Source organism: Ranitomeya imitator, chromosome 3, assembly GCF_032444005.1.
Source record: "Ranitomeya imitator isolate aRanImi1 chromosome 3, aRanImi1.pri, whole genome shotgun sequence".
Taxonomy (NCBI): domain Eukaryota; kingdom Metazoa; phylum Chordata; class Amphibia; order Anura; family Dendrobatidae; genus Ranitomeya; species Ranitomeya imitator.
Genome location: NC_091284.1, coordinates 786,137,691 through 786,158,814, shown reverse-complemented (window position 1 = coordinate 786,158,814; position 21,124 = coordinate 786,137,691). Strand labels below are relative to the sequence as shown.

Sequence of the window (21,124 nt, the reverse complement as noted above, 5' to 3'; positions counted from 1 at the left end):
ATATTTCCATTAACAGATGACAGACCTGAATGGTGACTTGCTTTTTTTTGTGGATTTATTTAAAGATTTTGTTGGGAACATTTTACATAATGTTAGGGATCAGATTTCATCTGTAGTATTCTGCTACTGATGGATCTGGATAAGTTGGAAACTTGGGCTGAAAGGTGGCAGATGAGGTTTAACAATGATAAATGTAAGGTTATACACATGGGAAGAAGGAATCAATATCACCATTACACACTGAACGGGAAACCACTGGGTAAATCTGAAAGGGAGAAGGACTTGTGGATCTGTTGTGAGTTCTGTTTTTGGGCTCCCTCTGGTGGTGTTATGTTTGCTAATGACAGGTGTTATGAAGGCAATCCAGAAACACAGTGTGCTTAGCGATCAGAGCGCACACAGTGATCTGACAAATACCCAAAAATACAAGAACGAGCTCTGATACGTGGAAACTCTGTAGACTGCACACCTGATCCTATCCTAAACACAACTAAAAGCGGCTGTGGATTGCGCCTAACAACTACCTAGGCAACTCGGCACAGCCTAAGAAACTAGCTAGCCTGAAGATAGAAAAATAGGCCTGACTTGCCCCAGAGAAATTCCCCCAAGGAAAAGGCAGCCCCCCACATATAATGACTGTGAGTAAGATGAAAAGACAAAACGTAGGGATGAAATAGATTCAGCAAAGTGGGGCCCGATATTCTAGGACAGAGCGAGGACAGTAAAGCGAACTTTGCAGTCTACAAAAAAACCCTAAAGCAAAACCACGCAAAGGGGGCAAAAAAACCCCACCGTGCCGAACTAACGGCACGGCGGTACACCCTTTGCGTCTCAGAGCTTCCAGCAAAACAAAAGACAAGCTGGACAGAAAAAAAGCAACAAAAAAGCAAAAAGCACTTAGCTATACAGAGCAGCAGGTCACAGGAACAATCAGGAGAAGCTCAGATCCAACACTGAAACATTGACAAGGAGCAAGGATAGCAGCATCAGGCGGAGTTAAGTAATGAAGCAGTTAACGAGCTCACCAGAACACCTGAGGGAGGAAGCTCAGAAGCTGCAGTACCACTTGTGACCACAGGAGTGAATTCAGCCACAGAATTCACAACAGTACCCCCCCCCCTTGAGGAGGGGTCACCGAACCCTCACCAGAGCCCCCAGGCCGACCAGGATGAGCCGCATGAAAGGCACGAACAAGATCGGAAGCATGAACATCAGAGGCAAAAACCCAGGAATTATCTTCCTGAGCATAACCCTTCCATTTAACCAGATACTGGAGTTTCCGTCTAGAAACACGAGAATCCAAAATCTTCTCCACAATATACTCCAATTCCCCCTCCACCAAAACCGGGGCAGGAGGCTCAACAGATGGAACCATAGGTGCCACGTATCTCCGCAACAACGACCTATGGAATACATTATGTATGGAAAAGGAGTCTGGGAGGGTCAAACGAAAAGACACAGGATTGAGAACCTCAGAAATCCTATACGGACCAATAAAACGAGGTTTAAATTTAGGAGAGGAAACCTTCATAGGAATATGACGAGAAGATAACCAAACCAGATCCCCAACACGAAGTCGGGGACCCACACGGCGTCTGCGATTAGCGAAAAGTTGAGCTTTCTCCTGGGACAAGATCAAATTGTCCACTACCTGAGTCCAGATCTGCTGCAACCTATCCACCACAGAATCCACACCAGGACAGTCCGAAGACTCAACCTGTCCTGAAGAGAAACGAGGATGGAACCCAGAATTGCAAAAAAATGGAGAAACCAAGGTAGCCGAGCTGGCCCGATTATTAAGGGCGAACTCAGCCAACGGCAAAAAGGACACCAAATCATCCTGGTCTGCAGAAACAAAACATCTCAGATATGTTTCCAAGGTCTGATTGGTTCGTTCGGTCTGGCCATTAGTCTGAGGATGGAAAGCCGAGGAAAAGGATAGGTCAATGCCCATCCTACCACAAAAGGCTCGCCAAAACCTTGAAACAAACTGGGAACCTCTGTCAGAAACAATATTCTCAGGAATGCCATGCAACCGAACCACATGCTAAAAGAACAAAGGTACCAAATCAGAGGAGGAAGGCAATTTAGCCAAGGGCACCAGATGGACCATTTTAGAAAAGCGATCACAGACCACCCAAATGACTGACATCTTTTGAGAAACGGGAAGGTCAGAAATGAAATCCATCGAAATATGTGTCCAAGGCCTCTTTGGGACCGGCAAGGGCAAAAGCAACCCACTGGCACGAGAACAGCAGGGCTTAGCCCTAGCACAAATCCCACAGGACTGCACAAAAGTACGTACATCCCGTGACAGAGATGGCCACCAGAAGGATCTAGCCACTAACTCTCTGGTACCAAAGATTCCAGGATGACCAGCCAACACCGAACAATGAAGTTCAGAGATAAGTTTATTAGTCCACCTATCAGGGACGAACAGTTTCTCTGCTGGACAACGATCAGGTTTATTCGCCTGAAATTTTTGCAGCACCCGCCGCAAATCAGGGGAGATGGCAGACACAATGACTCCTTCCTTGAGGATACCCGCTGGCTCAGATAAACCCGGAGAGTCGGGCACAAAACTCCTAGACAGAGCATCCGCCTTCACATTTTTAGAGCCCAGAAGGTACGAAATCACAAAGTCGAAGCGGGCAAAAAATAACGACCAACGGGCCTGTCTAGGATTCAAGCGCTTGGCAGACTCGAGATAAGTCAAGTTCTTATGATCAGTCAATACCACCACGCGATGCTTAGCTCCTTCAAGCCAATGACGCCACTCCTCGAATGCCCACTTCATGGCCAGCAACTCTCGATTGCCTACATCATAATTACGCTCAGCGGGCGAAAACTTCCTGGAAAAGAAAGCACATGGTTTCATCACTGAGCAATCAGAACCTCTCTGTGACAAAACCGCCCCTGCTACAATCTCAGAAGCATCAACCTCGACCTGGAACGGAAGAGAAACATCTGGCTGACACAACACAGGGGCAGAACAAAAATGACGCTTCAACTCCTGAAAAGCTTCCACAGCAGCAGAAGACCAATTAACCAAATCAGCACCCTTCTTGGTCAAATCGGTCAATGGTTTGGCAATGCTAGAAAAATTACAGATGAAGCGACGATAAAAATTAGCAAAGCCCAGGAACTTTTGCAGACTTTTCAGAGATGTCGGCTGAATCCAATCCTGGATGGCTTGGACCTTAACTGGATCCATCTCGATAGTAGAAGGGGTAAAGATGAACCCCAAAAATGAAACTTTCTGCACACCGAAGAGACACTTTGATCCCTTCACAAACAAAGAGTTAGCACGCAGGACCTGAAAAACCATTCTGACCTGCTTCACATGAGACTCCCAATCATCTGAGAAGATCAAAATGTCATCCAAGTAAACAATCAGGAATTTATCCAGATACTCACGGAAGATGTCATGCATAAAAGACTGAAACACAGATGGAGCATTGGCAAGTCCGAACGGCATCACTAGATACTCAAAATGACCCTCGGGCGTATTGAATGCAGTTTTCCATTCATCTCCTTGCCTGATTCTCACCAGATTATACGCACCACGAAGATCTATCTTAGTGAACCAACTAGCCCCCTTAATCCGAGCAAACAAGTCAGATAATAATGGCAAGGGATACTGAAATTTAACAGTGATCTTATTAAGAAGGCGGTAATCAATACACGGTCTCAGCGAACCATCCTTCTTGGCTACAAAGAAGAACCCTGCTCCCAGTGGTGATGACGATGGACGAATATGTCCCTTCTCCAGGGATTCCTTCACATAACTGCGCATAGCGGCGTGTTCGGGCACGGATAAATTAAATAATCGACCTTTAGGGAATTTACTACCAGGAATCAAATTGATAGCACAATCACAATCCCTATGCGGAGGTAGAGCATCGGACTTGGGCTCTTCAAATACATCCTGATAATCAGACAAGAACTCTGGGACCTCAGAAGGGGTGGATGACGAAATCGACAAAAATGGACCATCACCATGTACCCCCTGACAACCCCAGCTGGATACCGACATGGAATTCCAATCCAATACTGGATTATGGGTTTGTAGCCATGGCAACCCCAACACGACCACATCATGCAGATTATGCAACACCAGAAAGCGAATAACTTCCTGATGTGCAGGAGCCATGCACATGGTCAGCTGGGCCCAGTATTGAGGTTTATTCTTGGCCAAAGGTGTAGCATCAATTCCTCTCAATGGAATAGGACACCGCAAAGGCTCCAAGAAAAACCCACAACGTTTAGCATAATCCAAATCCATCAGATTCAGGGCAGCGCCCGAATCCACAAACGCCATGACAGAAAACGACGACAAAGAGCATATCAAGGTAATGGACAGAAGGAATTTGGACTGTACAGTACCAATGACGGCAGACCTAGCGGACCGCTTAGTGCGCTTAGGACAATCAGAAATAGCATGAGTGGAATCACCACAGTAGAAACACAGACCATTCAGACGTCTGTATTCCTGCCGTTCAACTCTAGTCATAGTCCTATCGCACTGCATAGGCTCAGGTTTAACCTCAGGCAGTACCGCCAAATGGTGCACAGATTTACGCTCGCGCAAGCGTCGACCGATCTGAATGGCCAAAGACAAAGACTCATTCAAACCAGCAGGCATAGGAAATCCCACCATGACATCCTTAAGAGCCTCAGAGAGACCCTTTCTGAACAAAGCTGCCAGCGCAGATTCATTCCACTGAGTGAGTACTGACCATTTCCTAAATTTCTGACAATATACTTCTATATCATCCTGACCCTGGCACAAAGCCAGCAAATTTTTCTCAGCCTGATCCACTGAATTAGGCTCATCGTACAGCAATCCGAGCGCCAGGAAAAACGCATCGACACTACTCAATGCAGGGTCTCCTGGCGCAAGAGAAAATGCCCAGTCTTGAGGGTCGCCGCGCAAAAAAGAAATAATAATCAAAACCTGTTGAATAGGATTACCAGAAGAATGAGGTTTCAAGGCCAGAAATAGCTTACAATTATTTTTGAAACTTAGAAACTTAGTTCTATCTCCAAAAAACAAATCAGGAATAGGAATTCTTGGTTCTAACATAGATTTCTGATCAATAGTATCTTGAATTTTTTGTACATTTATAACGAGATTATCCATTGAAGAGCACAGACCCTGAATATCCATGTCCACACCTGTGTCCAGAATCACCCAAATGTCTAGGGGGAAAAAAAAAAGTGAACACAGAGCAGAAAAAAAAAAAAAAATGATGTCAGAACTTTTTCTTTCCCTCTATTGAGAATCATTAGTCGGCTCCTTGTACTGTTATGTTTGCTAATGACAGGTGTTATGAAGGCAATCCAGAAACACAGTGTGCTTAGCGATCAGAGCGCACACAGTGATCTGACAAATACCCAAAAATACAAGAACGAGCTCTGAGACGTGGAAACTCTGTAGACTGCACACCTGATCCTATCCTAAACACAACTAAAAGTGGCTGTGGATTGCGCCTAACAACTACCTAGGCAACTCGGCACAGCCTAAGAAACTAGCTAGCCTGAAGATAGAAAAATAGGCCTGACTTGCCCCAGAGAAATTCCCCCAAGGAAAAGGCAGCCCCCCACATATAATGACTGTGAGTAAGATGAAAAGACAAAACGTAGGGATGAAATAGATTCAGCAAAGTGGGGCCCGATATTCTAGGACAGAGCGAGGACAGTAAAGCGAACTTTGCAGTCTACAAAAAACCCTAAAGCAAAACCACGCAAAGGGGGCAAAAAAAACCCACCGTGCCGAACTAACGGCACGGCGGTACACCCTTTGCGTCTCAGAGCTTCCAGCAAAACAAAAGACAAGCTGGACAGAAAAAAAGCAACAAAAAAGCAAAAAGCACTTAGCTATACAGAGCAGCAGGTCACAGGAACAATCAGGAGAAGCTCAGATCCAACACTGAAACATTGACAAGGAGCAAGGATAGCAGCATCAGGCGGAGTTAAGTAATGAAGCAGTTAACGAGCTCACCAGAACACCTGAGGGAGGAAGCTCAGAAGCTGCAGTACCACTTGTGACCACAGGAGTGAATTCAGCCACAGAATTCACAACAGGTGGTTACTGATGGTACTGGGTGACTTTTGTTCTCTGCGGTCTCTGGTGTCCACCTGTTCCATCAGGTTATGGGAGTTTCCTATTTAACCTGGCTTTCTTGTCATTTCCTCGCCGGCTATCAATGTAATCAGTGTGTCTTTATACCTCTGCTACCTGCGTCTGTAATCTTCAGGACAAGCTAAGTTTTTATTTTCCTGTTCCACGTTTTGCTTAATTTTTGTCTTAGTCCAGCTTGCAGATATGTGATTCCTTGCTGCTGGTTGCTCTAGTGGGCTGAAATTACTCCTCATGTTCCATGAGTTGGCACATGAGTTCAAGTAATTTCAGGATGGTTTTTTGAAGGGTTTTTCGCTGACCGCGCAGTTCACTTTTGTATCCTCTGCTATCTAGCTTTAGCGGGCCTCATTTTTGCTGATTCTGTTTTCATAACTACGTTTGTGCTTTCCTCTCATTTCGCCGTTATTACATGTGGGGGGCTGCTATTTCTGTGGGGTGTTTCTCTGGAGGCAAGTGAGGTCTGTGTTTCTTCTGATAGGGGAAGTTAATCCTTCGGCTGGCGCGAGACGTGAATATCTGGATAAATTTATTATCGTGTATTTGGATGATGTTTTGGTTTTTTCTGATGACTGGGAGTCTCATGTTCAGCAGGTCAGGAAGGTGTTTCAGGTCCTGCGGGCCAATTCTTTGTTTGTGAAGGGTTCTAAATGTCTCTTTGGAGTCCAGAAGATTTCTTTTTTGGGGTATATTTTTTCCCCTTCTACTATTGAGATGGATCCCGTCAAGGTTCAGGCTATTTGTGACTGGACGCAGCCTACATCTCTTAAGAGTCTGCAGAAGTTCTTGGGCTTTGCTAATTTTTATCGTCGCTTCATAACTAATTTTTCTAGTGTTGTTAAGCCTTTGACGGATTTGACTAAGAAGGGTGCTGATGTTGCTGATTGGTCTCCTGCGGCTGTGGAGGCCTTTCAGGAACTTAAGCGCCGGTTTTCTTCTGCTCCTGTGTTGCGTCAGCCAGATACGTCGCTTCCTTTTCAGGTTGAGGTTGATGCTTCCGAGATCGGAGCGGGGGCGGTTTTGTCACAGAGAAGCTCCGATGGCTCAGTGATGAAGCCATGTGCGTTCTTTTCTAGAAAGTTTTCGCCCGCTGAACGGAATTATGATGTTGGTAATCGGGAGCTTTTGGCCATGAAGTGGGCATTTGAGGAGTGGCGTCATTGGCTTGAGGGTGCTAGACATCGTGTGGTGGTCTTGACTGATCACAAAAATCTGATGTACCTTGAGTCTGCCAAGCATCTGAATCCTAGACAGGCTCGTTGGTCACTGTTTTTCTCCCGTTTCAATGTTGTGGTTTCATACCTGCCAGGTTCAAAGAATGTGAAGGCGGATGCTCTTTCTAGGAGTTTTGTGCTTGACTCCCCTGGAAATTCTGAGCCCACTGGTATCCTTAGGGATGGCGTGATTTTGTCGGCTGTCTCCCCAGACTTGCCACGTGCTTTGCAGGAGTTTCAGGCGGATAAACCTGATCGTTGTCCGCCGGAAAGACTGTTTGTTCCGGATAATTGGACCAGTAGAGTCATCTCCGAGGTCCATTCTTCTGTGTTGGCAGGTCATCCTGGAATATTTGGTACTAGAGACTTGGTGGCCAGGTCTTTTTGGTGGCCTTCCTTGTCGAGGGATGTGCGTTCTTTCGTGCAGTCTTGTGGAGTTTGCGCTCGGGCTAAGCCTTGCTGTTCTCGGGCCAGTGGATTGTTATCACCTTTGCCTATCCCGAAGAGGCCTTGGACGCACATTTCCATGGACTTTATTTCGGATCTCCCTGTCTCTCAAAAAATGTCCGTCATCTGGGTTGTGTGTGACCGCTTTTCTAAGATGGTTCATCTGGTACCCTTGCCTAAGTTACCTTCCTCTTCTGAGTTGGTCCCTCTGTTTTTTCAAAACGTGGTCCGTTTGCATGGCATTCCGGAGAACATCGTTTCTGACAGGGGATCCCAGTTTGTGTCTAGATTTTGGCGGACGTTCTGTGCTAAGATGGGCATTGATTTGTCCTTTTCGTCTGCATTCCATCCCCAGACGAATGGCCAGACGGAACGAACTAATCAGACTTTAGAAACTTATTTGAGGTGTTTTGTTTCTGCTGATCAGGATGACTGGGTTACCTTTTTGCCGCTTGCCGAGTTTGCCCTTAATAATCGGGCTAGTTCTGCTACCTTGGTTTCTCCTTTCTTTTGTAATTCGGGGTTTCATCCTCGTTTTTCCTCTGGTCAGGTGGAGCCTTCTGATTGTCCTGGAGTGGACATGGTGGTGGATAGGTTGCATCAGATTTGGAGTCATGTGGTGGACAATTTGAAGTTGTCCCAGGAGAGGGCTCAGCAGTTTGCTAATCGCCGTCGCCGCGTGGGTCCTCGACTTCTTGTTGGGGACTTGGTGTGGTTGTCTTCTCGTTTTGTTCCTATGAAGGTCTCTTCTCCTAAGTTCAAGCCTCGGTTCATCGGTCCCTATAGGATCTTGGAAATTCTTAACCCTGTGTCGTTTCGTTTGGATCTCCCGGCATCGTTTGCTATTCATAATGTGTTCCATCGGTCGTTGTTGCGGAAGTATGAGGTACCTGTTGTTCCTTCGCTTGAGCCTCCTGCTCCGGTGCTGGTGGAGGGTGAATTGGAGTATGTTGTGGAGAAGATCTTGGATTCTCGTGTTTCCAGACGGAAACTCCAGTATTTGGTCAAGTGGAAGGGTTATGGTCAGGAGGATAATTCTTGGGTGGTTGCCTCTGATGTTCATGCTGCCGATTTGGTCCGTGCATTTCATAGGGCTCATCCTGGTCGCCCTGGTGGTTCTCGTGAGGGTTCGGTGACCCCTCCTTAAGGGGGGGGTACTGTTGTGAGTTCTGTTTTTGGGCTCCCTCTGGTGCTTACTGATGGTACTGGGTGACTTTTGTTCTCTGCGGTCTCTGGTGTCCACCTGTTCCATCAGGTTATGGGAGTTTCCTATTTAACCTGGCTTTCTTGTCATTTCCTCGCCGGCTATCAATGTAATCAGTGTGTCTTTATACCTCTGCTACCTGCGTCTGTAATCTTCAGGACAAGCTAAGTTTTTATTTTCCTGTTCCACGTTTTGCTTAATTTTTGTCTTAGTCCAGCTTGCAGATATGTGATTCCTTGCTGCTGGTTGCTCTAGTGGGCTGAAATTACTCCTCATGTTCCATGAGTTGGCACATGAGTTCAAGTAATTTCAGGATGGTTTTTTGAAGGGTTTTTCGCTGACCGCGCAGTTCACTTTTGTATCCTCTGCTATCTAGCTTTAGCGGGCCTCATTTTTGCTGATTCTGTATTCATAACTACGTTTGTGCTTTCCTCTCATTTCACCGTTATTACATGTGGGGGGCTGCTATTTCTGTGGGGTGTTTCTCTGGAGGCAAGTGAGGTCTGTGTTTCTTCTGATAGGGGAAGTTAATCCTTCGGCTGGCGCGAGACGTCTAGGAATCATCGTAGGCACGTTCCCTGGCTACTGCTAGTTGTGTGTTTAGGTTCAGGATCGCGGTCAGCTCAGGTTCCATCACCCTAGAGCTTGTTTTGTTTTTGTGCTTGTCCTTTTGCGATCCCTTGCCATTGGGATCATGACAGGGATCCTAGTTAATGATAAACTTACCTGGAGCAGCCAGTGCCAGGCAGCAGCTGCCAAGGCAAACAGGATCATGGGGTGCATTAAAAGAGGTCTGGATACACATGATGAGAGCATTATACTGCCTCTGTACAAATCCCTAGTTAGACCGCACATGGAGTACTGTGTCCAGTTTTGGGCACCGGTCCTCAGGAAAGATATAATGGAACTAGAGAGAGTACAAAGGAGGGCAACAAAATTAATAAAGGGGATGGGAGAACTACAATACCCAGATAGATTAGCGAAATTAGGATTATTTAGTCTAGAAAAAAGACGACTGAGGGGCGATCTAATAACCATGTATAAGTATATAAGGGGACAATACAAATATCTCGCTGAGGATCTGTTTATACCAAGGAAGGTGACGGGCACAAGGGGGCATTCTTTGCGTCCGGAGGAGAGAAGGTTTTTCCACCAACATAGAAGAGGATTCTTTACTGTTAGGGCAGTGAGAATCTGGAATTGCTTGCCTGAGGAGGTGGTGATGGCGAACTCAGTCGAGGGGTTCAAGAGAGGCCTGGATGTCTTCATGGAGCAGAACAATATTGTATCATACAATTATTAGTTTCTGTAGAAGGACGTAGGTCTGGGGATTTATTATGATGGAATATAGGCTGAACTGGATGGACAAATGTCTTTTTTCGGCCTTACTAACTATGTTACTATGTTATCCAGTAATCTACGCTGAGCACTTACTTTGGGGTTTCCATCTAAATCTCTGAGTGACATGACAGATGAAACCCCCAAAGGATCCATTCACTATAATGTGGCAGCAGATTTACTCTGGACTTTGTTTGTTCTCTGTTCAGCCGTGTCCTTCTCAGAAGTGCACAAATCTGTGGCCAACTGCACTTTTATGCAATCCTAAAAAGATGTACACCACCGGATCACAGGTCAGACGGCGTCCACAGTGCCTCCAACGGCCTCATTAAAGGGAATCTTCTACATGGGTTCTGTCTGAATCCCATATTTCCACAGAAACCCAATAAGAAACAATAAGAGCTCAGTGCAGAGCGCAGGATAAATGTGTGCCAAGCCTTACTGCGATATTTTGGACACAGAATGAAAAAAATCAACAGTATGTGAAGAATTGGTTTTATTTATTTTTTACGCCATTGCTCGTGTGGTGTAAGTGATTAGGCAACTTAATTCTTCCAGTCGGTGCGATTACAGCGATACCAGATTTATAGCAGGTTTTTATGCTTGGCTGCTGTCACATACTAAAAGACGCTTTTTATTGCAAAAACTAGTTTTTGCATCACCATATTTTGAGAGCTATAATTTTTTCATATTTAGGCCGACAGAGTCATGTGATGTCTTGTTTATTATGGGACGAGTTGACGTTTTCATTGGTATCATTTTTTGGCACATGACATTTTTTGATCGCTTTCTATTCCGATTTTTGAAATGCAGAATGAACAAAAAACAGCAATTCAGGAATTGCTTTTTTTTATACCATTGTACAATTGATAAGGCAGCTTAATTATTCGGGGCAGTATGATTACAGCGATACCACAGTTATATCGTTTTCTTATGTTTTGGCGCTTTTACACAATAAAAACTATTTTATAGAAAAATAATTATTTTTGCATCTCTTTATTCTGAGACCTATAACCTTTTTATTTTTTCTGCTGATGGTGCTGAATGGCAGCTTGTTTTCTTGCGGGACAAGATGACATTTTCAGCGGCATCATTTTTATTTGCATCTGTCTTTTTATCACGTTTTATTGCACTTTTTGTTCGGCGATATGATGATAAAGCATTGTTTTTTGCCTCATTTTTTTTTACGGTGGTCACTGAAGGGGTTAACTAGTGGGATAATTTCATAGAGCAGGTCGTTACGGACACAGTGATACCAAATATGTGTACTTTTATTGTTTTTTTTTAAATGTACATAAATACCGGTATATTTATTGGAAAAACATTTATTTTTATTTTTTTTCTTTATTTAAGAATTTTTTAATTGTTTTTTATACATTATAATATTTTTTTTTACTTTTTAATATTGTCCCAGGATGGGACATCACTATATAATGTCAGATCACTGAGAGTGCAGAGTGTCAGATCAGGATCTGACAGGCAGGGAACGAGGCATGCCGGCGACTGCTCTTAGCAGGCGCTCACAAGCTACCTCCCTGCAGGACCCGGAAGGACCCACAGCCATCTTGGTGCCGGGGGTCTCCATGGAAACCATCAGGCCAACGCGATCGCATCGTGATATCCTGAAGGACGCGCACAGGGAGTCCCCTCCCTGCACGATGCGTCTCTATGCCACTATCACTACTGACCGGCATCAGAGGGGTTAAATGCCTACGGTCAGTGCTAGCAGTGTTCGTGGGCATTGCTGCGGGGTGTCAGCTGTCACATACAGCTGACACCCACACCCGATCGCCATGGCACTCAGCATGAGGCTGCGCGATCGGTGCACCATACTAGTGTAACAAGGGCGACTCTGGTGGTAGTCCTGACCGAATTCACCCACAAAACACAGTCCACTGGCACCCCGGCCCCTTGTACGTGAAACACAGGATGGACACAGCTTTCCCCTCGGATTACCTTTTTTCCCTCCTGGCCACAGCAGTCCAAGTAATTAAGTCCAAGATGACATCGATGACAACTGTGGTCCAACAGGAAAAACAAGCTTTAATAAGAACAGATATGAGAAAAGGATGTATAACACTGGATTCCTACTCTTTCCCTGACACTATGCACGGCTGTACCCACAACGACCACTGTAACCCAGATCAAGCAAGCAGTCCACACGACGGAATCTGGACGCTCACAGTCCCTTCAGCGAAGGGTCCTTCCGAAGTCCTAGAGGCCCGTGTTATGGTCCTTAAGTCCTTAGTCTGGGGCAGCAGATCCTCTCCCTCCTGGGAGTCTGGCAATGCTCCGTTGAGTCCTTTAGCCCGGGGCAGCAGATCCTCTCCCTCCCGGGAGTCTGGCAATGCTCCATTGTGTCCTTTAGCCCGGGTCAGCAGATCCTCTCCCTCCTAGAAGTCTGGCAATGATCCGTTGTGTCCTTTAGCCTGGGGCAGCAGATCCTCTCCCTCCCGGGAATCTGGCAATGCCTGGCTGATGCCACACACCTGTCCAGGCCAACGTGGCTGGGCTACTTACTGGAAGCAGCAGCTTCGTCCCTGCCTTTTCTGCCGCTGGCCCAGCCCATCTATTTAACTATTGACTGTCCCTAACTCTACAACAGTATGTATAACACAGTGCACAGCAAGTACATATAGGGATATTACTGACACAGTACAACATCACAGGGTAAGCACAGCACAGCATATTACAATTGGAAATCAACACAATAGGACCACATAACACATGCAGTGCAATAAAGATACAGAACACAATAGGATAACATATTTACATATGAAGGTATATAAAACGTGCAAACAGGGCCGCATGGGCTCTGCGTGGGGGAGAACACTAGTACGGCTGTTTGCGGGAACGCAATTCCCGCAAAGCAGTACTAGTATGGCGCATGTCGGGAAGGAGTTAAAGGGGTTGTACCACCATAAATAATGCATTTAACTAAGCAAGAAGTTGGAAATAAATAGTTTTGTAATCTACATTTAAAGTGATGCTCCATTGATCAGTTGGGCTAGCATGCACAGTTCCTGTCATCATTAGAGTCCCCCCCAACTCCCCATCCCCAGCATGCACGACGTATGCTCCCTCCGCCCACCATAGGTCTGACAGCGAGCTCAGGGGGCATATTGCTGACAAACATGGTAGTGTGTTGGTGCTTCTACCCCCTCCCTTCCCTCCCCCCCCCCCCCCCCCCCCCCGTGTGCTCACAGGTCTGACCCTCTGGGCGAGATCATTCTGCTTCACAGACCTGTGTGAGTGGGATTAGAGACAGACGCTTCCTTCGATCACAAAGGTGGGTTTGCTAGCTTGTTTGCAGCGGCTCTGCTGCCGGTATCTTTTTTTTTTATCTTTGTGCACATGGAGACTTTTTTCTGAATTTTTGGAGCAAAAGCTGGCTTTGGGCGCACAGAGTTTTCGAGGAGTTTTTATAGCAAAAACTGAGAGGAAAAAATTCAAAATTCCTCAAAATCTTGAAGTTTCTACTCAATTGCCACTCCAAAAACTCAGCAAAAGTTTCAATGTGCACATAGCCACTAAGTGGTAACTCCAAGTTTTTGAGCAGTCTTGAGGAGGATTTGAAGAGGTCCTGCTCAGTTTCTGCCCCGATAGCACATAGCCTAGTATGTCGCTACCTTTTGAAGTAACTAGGCCTTGTTCTTGGTGTACCTGTACTTATCTTCTATCTCGTAACCTGTCCACAGGCTCGTTTTGTGAATAGTACCTGGATGTTTGGAAAGGGCATGTGTCACGTCAGCCGCTTCGCCCAGTATTGTTCCCTGCATGTCTCAGCCTTGACCCTCACAGCCATCGCGGTGGACAGGCACCAGGTAAGTTGTCGCTCTGCATTAAGTAATATGACGTCTGTGCACTTTAGGAAACCCTTCACGGAGTAAAGCAATTTATTGATCTTTTACTACTGGGACAATAGGTTGTAGTTCACAGTACATCACACCGGAATAGCTGTCACCAACTGCTGGACTCAGGTGGCTTTGCTGTCCACTCTCGTGTGATATTCTTTTATCTTCTCATCTTGAGTTTTTTTTATGAAGGCTCTAATTCAATAGGTGAAGTGTGTCGTCTTTCGCTCAGCTATACAGCCACACTTAGTATAAAAAATGTGCATCATGTCTGAGCTTGCATGTGACAAGTAATGTAATGTAAATACAGAAAATGAAAAAAAATGACTCCTCACCGCTCAGAAAAATATCTGTACTTACCGCCAAAGTGGTAGTTTTAAGCAGTTTGATGTCACAATGACATAAGTTTGCAAAAATGTATTTTTATTATCTACATTGTCAAAGGGACTCAGCATGTCTATTATTTCTCCTCAAGGTCATCATGCACCCCTTAAAGCCACGGATATCGATTGTTAAAGGAGTGGCTTGCATCGCCATTATTTGGATCATGGCGACATGTTTCTCCCTCCCTCATGCTATTTACCAAAAGCTCTTCACATTTGAATACAGGTAAATTAAATAACTAAATAAATATATTGTTAGCGATGATCGAATCTTTTGAAATTTGAATTTGCCTGGTTTAAATCATTTTTCCCCAAAATTCGATTTGTGGTGAATAAATTTATCAGGAAAAGATGTGTATAACATTTTCTGGTCTCCTAGGACTATATCCAACTCTTTTCAATCTCTGAAGATGCAGCTTTTCAACGTGTCCTCACCATAGAAAAGGATAGTTACTGTGTAGTAAGAAACACACTGGCAGACTTTTCATGTTTTTTGAATAAAACAAAAAATGGTTAGAAAATGATTCATCTTTGTGATCAGGCAGACTGTTCTGTGCAGAACATGGATTCAAACTGACGGTGTTTCTGTCAGAGGTAACATCACCCTTACGAGACTGCTACGCGCGATTGGCCATATTTTCCCTGATGCCCTCTGCTTCCTTCCCATTATTACACACGCTGTAAGCAAAGGAGGCCAACTTCGGCCTTCTTTTACACTACCCCATCCATTTCCATTACCACTTTTTCCTTTTACCATACATTTTGTAAAACAATATAATTAACCCTGGACAATGTTTTTAACCCCAATTAATTCAACCCTTTCCAAAAGGGACATGGCAGCAGACTATAGTATAAGTGTAGCACGGTTGTCAAATTGCACTAGTAATACAGGTGCGCAAAATCATACACGCACAGTTAAATATCTCCTATTTTTTAATATTTTTAATATTTTTTCAATAATTAAACCCCCTTTCCAAAAGATTAAATAATAAATGCCAGGAAGGTATATGACTAAAAAGCCAGCACCAGCAGCAAGACATTGTATTGTTGTGGTGTATACAGATGTTACATTTGAAGTAGGCAGTTATGTGTTTTGGATTTTAGGGATTTATTGAATTATAAAAATCAATTATTCTAGCCTTTTCACAAGAAATAAAAAAATGTTTTCAAAAGGTCGTGGCCTCTTTGTGGGTTTTCCAACATTATATCTCTGTAACAACCACATAGTTTCTGGCCAATTACCCTTCTCTTAATCACTTTGAATAAAAGCTATCATCAGAGCATGACCCATTGTTTAAATCATATTTTTGTGTTACATGTATTTTGTTTTTATTTTAATTTTTTTTACTATCAAGACATTTATTAAAAACAAAATAAATAATCTTGTAATTTTCACATTGACCACTGCGGCTTTTTTAAACTCATGTTTCCTGTTCGTTCAGGAAGAGTTTTAAACAGGCTGCTTATCATCAGAGGCAGAATTACAATAATTGGTAACACCTCTATACAAAGCTAATAACACAGGATCCACCGATCACATTAGGTGATAACACAAGTGAACCGCCTCCCACTGCCTTCACAATGACCTTTGCTCATGCTCATTAGATGCATCAATACAAAACATAGGGTCGGACTCTGATCATTAAAGCTATGTACATATGTTGTTTCCTTAAACAACAGAAAGTTAGTCTTTAAAAAAACCCAGTGGCCAGTGTGAGAATTGCAAGATTTCTTTTTTTTATTTTTAATAAATACTGTGATATGGATAAGAAAACATTGCAAAAAAAAAACAAAACATACTTTTAACTCAAAAACTTGATTTTAAACAATAAGTCATTTTCTGGTGGACCATTCCCTTACAGAATTATGGAAATCATTTAATCCTGAACAATTCACTCTGTTCAGTTTTATAGACACAAGATCTGCAATAATGCCAGAGATGCCGGTCTGCATCATAGTTCTCAAATGCTGATGTAGAAAATTGTGAACTGGTTCTGGAACAATCTAGGTAAAGAAATATAGACTTATTAAGAAATTTAATTCCGTGTGTCTAGTGACTCATGCTCATGTGGAATACGGCCAAAAAAATGATCTTTTATTCCATGTGTCAAAAAATTATTTCCCCTTTGTCCAATCTTTCTAAAGCCATAAAATAAGACTTTGCTCTTCGGAACAGCAAAAAGAGGAATGAGGCGACTAATTCTAAAAATATCAGTACATTTATTTATTACTTAGTTGTCTTTGCATGAAGGAAATGTAATAAATATTCATAACAATCCATGCAATAGTCCATTTTTCTGTTTTCCAATTGTTCCCAACCCCAAAACATAACCTTTAACCGGAGAGTCGAGAGGCCCCCATACATAGTAGATGGTTGACCAATGGCTTCAAATTCTTAAGGTCTAGTCGACTTTTATCTAAGGTTTATGGGGAACGAAATGGAGTTTTCCTACCTCTGGGAACATTTTGCTTTACTTAAGTTCATGCATTTGTGGTTAAAAATAAGTTTTACAATAAAGTGGGAAAAAAATTGTAACTTACAGGTGGATAATCGATTTAAGGACTCTTGCACATGGTGGTAACAAAGATGCTTGTTGTATAAATCTGTGATATTGAGTCTACGGGGGAAAGACCCCATGCGCCCCTTCCAATGTATACTGTATTATGGAGGCTTTCACTCCAAGACATGGTGAAAACGAATGGGGGTGTAGACGTAGAAGTCACACCTGCTCCCTGGTGTCTGAGGATGCTCGAAGACACCTCTGTCACACATGCTTGATGTATTCAGCTTTGCAGGGTACATGAGGCCAGGTAATCATCAATTTCATGTATCTGGTACTATATGTTACTCCAAGACTTATCTGTTTCCATAAACCCAGCGCCTCAGTTCTCCATATAACAGTTTACATCTCTATACTGGTTATGATTAATCTGACCGGTTGGAGTTTGAGCACTATGACAAGGATGGGGAGCTCAGCTGGATGCTATTATCTGAAATGAAACTGAGAAAAGCATGAAATCAATTAGGAAGCCTTTTGCCAGCAGTTCCTCCAGCCTTATCAGTATGTTACCAGTACAATATATGCTTTTCATCATTATGGCAGTGACCAATTTGCCATCAAAGTGCATCGTGCACGGCATTGGATCTTCTGTAAATATAATAGATGACAACTATGTGATTTATGGACTGGAGGCTTCTATAAAACAATGAAACTCTTATCTTTTTTGCCAAGAGAACTCCTATTATACAGTAACTGTGCTGAGAAACAAAACATAAGCCTGGGTAGTGTGGTCCACCAAACCTACACTGAGCTTCAATTTGTATTCTGGTGCCATTTAATTAGAGGGGCACGTTATCATGAGGTTAATTGTATGACTTTGTGCCGTAGTATCTTTATACAACCACGGATAAGGATTATTTACATAGAATCCTATATATTCATCCGTTGGGTTTGGATGCACTTAATGTACCAAACATTCACCCCTACTCTATGACCTCTGGAGCATGCTACTGAAGTATGACGTGTATCTAGTCCTACTTGTCTTAAGGCCTTCTAACTCTCAATCGGCAGATGATGTTGGAGGAGATAAGGATCCGATTTTGGACTGACGATATTTTTGCTCTTGGCAGGATAAGTTGCCGCTAAAGAAGTCTGGCAGTTAGTAACATAGTAACATAGTTAGTAAGGCCGAAAAAAGACATTTGTCCATCCAGTTCAGCCTATATTCCATCATAATAAATCCCCAGATCTACGTCCTTCTACAGAACCTAATAATTGTATGATACAATATTGTTCTGCTCCAGGAAGACATCCAGGCCTCTCTTGAACCCCTCGACTGAGCTCTCTCATAAAGAACACAGAAGCCCTCAGCAGATGAGAGAGCCAGGCATTAGAGCTGTTGGCCAAACATTCAATTGGCCTATTTTTTGGTCGACAGCTATCTATGGTGTATGGGGCCTCCTAGCTCTGTATCTTAATACACTGGTCGGTTCACCTCTATTGTTGACCTCCATCCTGGCACCTAGCAAGTGAGCCTATTTCCCTATCGGTCTACCCAGCTAATCCCATAATTTAGCCAAATTCCATTATCATCACTATTTGATATATTTCATTAATATCAGAGACATTGTTCGTAATGAATATTATGAACAAACCTGAGGCAATTATTGTGCCATGCCTTCATAATCTCCACATATATTTTAAGATAAATTAAGGTCTCCCTTTCCTCATTCCCTGACACTGAGCTTTAAAACTAACGTGTTATGGGATGGAACGGTACATTATATCAACTTTCCATTTTTATTGTATATTTGGATCTTTGATTTTTGCTTATTTGTTGTGTAGACACTAAATATCCCTTGTGTTAGTCATTCAAGTGTGTTTTTATTAGTAAATGCATTAAAGCTTTATAATCCATCTCTTGATCTTCTGACACATTATCAGAGTTTCATTATTATTATTGTATTGTTTATATTTAGGATCCCTGGCTTTGTATGCTGTTATTTTTCTTGTTTTAACTTTGGCTTCTTGATAAATTTTTATGTTTTTTTTTATTGTATTAGATGTTCAATTGTACATGTCTTTTTAATGTGTCCTTTCCTAGTCTTTTTCACATTGATTTACAGTTTACACATGTAGCACCCAGTGCCCATCATTTTTCCTTTCAGAATAATAACTATTTTAATGCATTAGGCCATCAGTTCTGGAAACATTTGCCCCTCTTTCTACTACCTTAGACCACCTAAGAATTAGGCTCAAATTCATTTTGTATACTCATAAGGATCATTTGGCACACTTGTGTATTTGGAACACTCATATCTTTTCAGCCCGATTTGGTACATAACATGTCCTGATGACAGATTTTATTATTGATGACCCATAAATGGCTCAGCTCCATACATTGTGGCCCCATTAATCGGTTGATCTTGTATTTAATTTTGCTTTTGTGTAAAAATACCCATTAATTATTTTTTTTTTTTAATTAATAGTGAGGAGAATATCAGAAGTTTATGTCTCCCTGACTTCCCAGAACCTTCTGACCTCTTCTGGAAATATCTTGACTTGGCCACATTCATCTTACTCTACGTCCTCCCATTACTGATCATTTCTGTTGCCTACACAACTGTGGCAAAGAAGCTGTGGCTTCGGAACGCTATTGGAGATGTTACCACCGAGCAATATTTTGCCCTTCGTCGAAAGAAAAAAAAGACCATAAAGATGTTAATGCTTGTGGTTGTCCTCTTCGCAGTCTGCTGGTTCCCCTTGAACTGTTATGTCGTCCTCCTCTCTAGTCAGATCATTCGTACCAACAATGCAGTTTACTTTGCATTTCACTGGTTTGCCATGAGCAGTACCTGCTACAACCCGTTTATATACTGTTGGCTCAATGACAATTTCAGATCTGAATTAAAGGCCTTGCTGAACATTTGTAAGAAGCCGCCTGGACCACAGGAGGATATGCTTCCCTCCAACATTCCTTCCTACAGAGTGGCATGGCCGGAAAGCCGAAGCTTCAAGAGATCATTAGTGTCACACACTCTCCCATCATCTTCTAATATCCAGTCGGGGAAGACTGATATCTCGGCGGTGGAGCCTATTGTGTCTGTTGGTTAATCTTATTCCGAAATGCCAAGGCCCACTCAACAGATCCTTCAGGCTGCTCAACAGTGTTTGAGAATCCATGATGATGATCTCTTCTTGGAAAGTATTCCACAGTGGAATGTTTTACTTAATGTGTCAAGACATAGAGCAGGAAGAAGACCTCATCTCGCAGAGAGAAGGAAATGGTTAAGGAATAGTGACAGCTCGTAGACTGAACTTTTTGGGACTTGACCTTTTACGAAGATTAAACTGAGCTTTGTGACATCTGTATCAAGAGTACCAGAATTCTGCTGCTATGGTCTGCCTAGTCACTTTGTAAGAAGCGCATCTGCTTAGTGCACATTGTGATTTCATTATTTTGCTGCTAAATCATCTTTTGTACAATGTTGTGTGCAAATTAAAGAATATCATTAAAATCAAGGCAATTAAATTAAGGCAAATCTTTTGCGAATAAAGAGATGCAGTCACAATGGTTCATTGTTTCCATAGATCATCTTATAAGTGATTTCCATAGATCATTTTAAAAGATCACAACAAAGCCATTGATGATGTTTTCAGCACCCCTGTAACAATAGGCTTCACTGTCAGGAGCAAGGACTCCTAGTTATTTGTCTAGAGCAGCATTGTTCAAATGACAGGTCTGAGTTGAATTATTATGAAAAAGTGGTTCTCCAGGATGTAGCTTTTATTTTTTAAAACCTCAATTTTTGAAGGAATAATACATTTGTGAAAAAAGATATGTCACACTCACCAGGTCAAAAATTATCGATTTTTGCTCTTATTTTGTTTGTGCTGTTCCCTGAAATTATTTTTTAATTCTCCATATAGTTCAGGAAATATGGGCCTTTTTATTTAGTGGCAGTAGTTATGGTCTTTACTAAGGGGTCATGGCTCACAGGATCCTCTAGGGCGTGTCTTTAGGCTGCTCTGCATAATTTT

The 21,124-nt window shown here is 43.0% G+C and overlaps 1 protein-coding gene across 1 annotated transcript in view; it reads left to right on the top strand.

Annotated features, from left to right (window-relative positions):
* The window catches only part of GPR83 (G protein-coupled receptor 83), an 84,927-nt gene extending 64,274 nt beyond the window's left edge, over window positions 1-20,653 (top strand). Inside the window, exons 3-5 of the mRNA XM_069759158.1 lie at window positions 14,044-14,169; window positions 14,675-14,808; window positions 19,573-20,653. Of these exons, the coding sequence (XP_069615259.1) occupies window positions 14,044-14,169; window positions 14,675-14,808; window positions 19,573-20,197 (885 nt within the window). The 3' untranslated portion in view covers window positions 20,198-20,653. The remainder of the gene's footprint in view (window positions 1-14,043; window positions 14,170-14,674; window positions 14,809-19,572) is intronic.
* The last annotated feature ends 471 nt before the right edge of the window (window positions 20,654-21,124 follow it).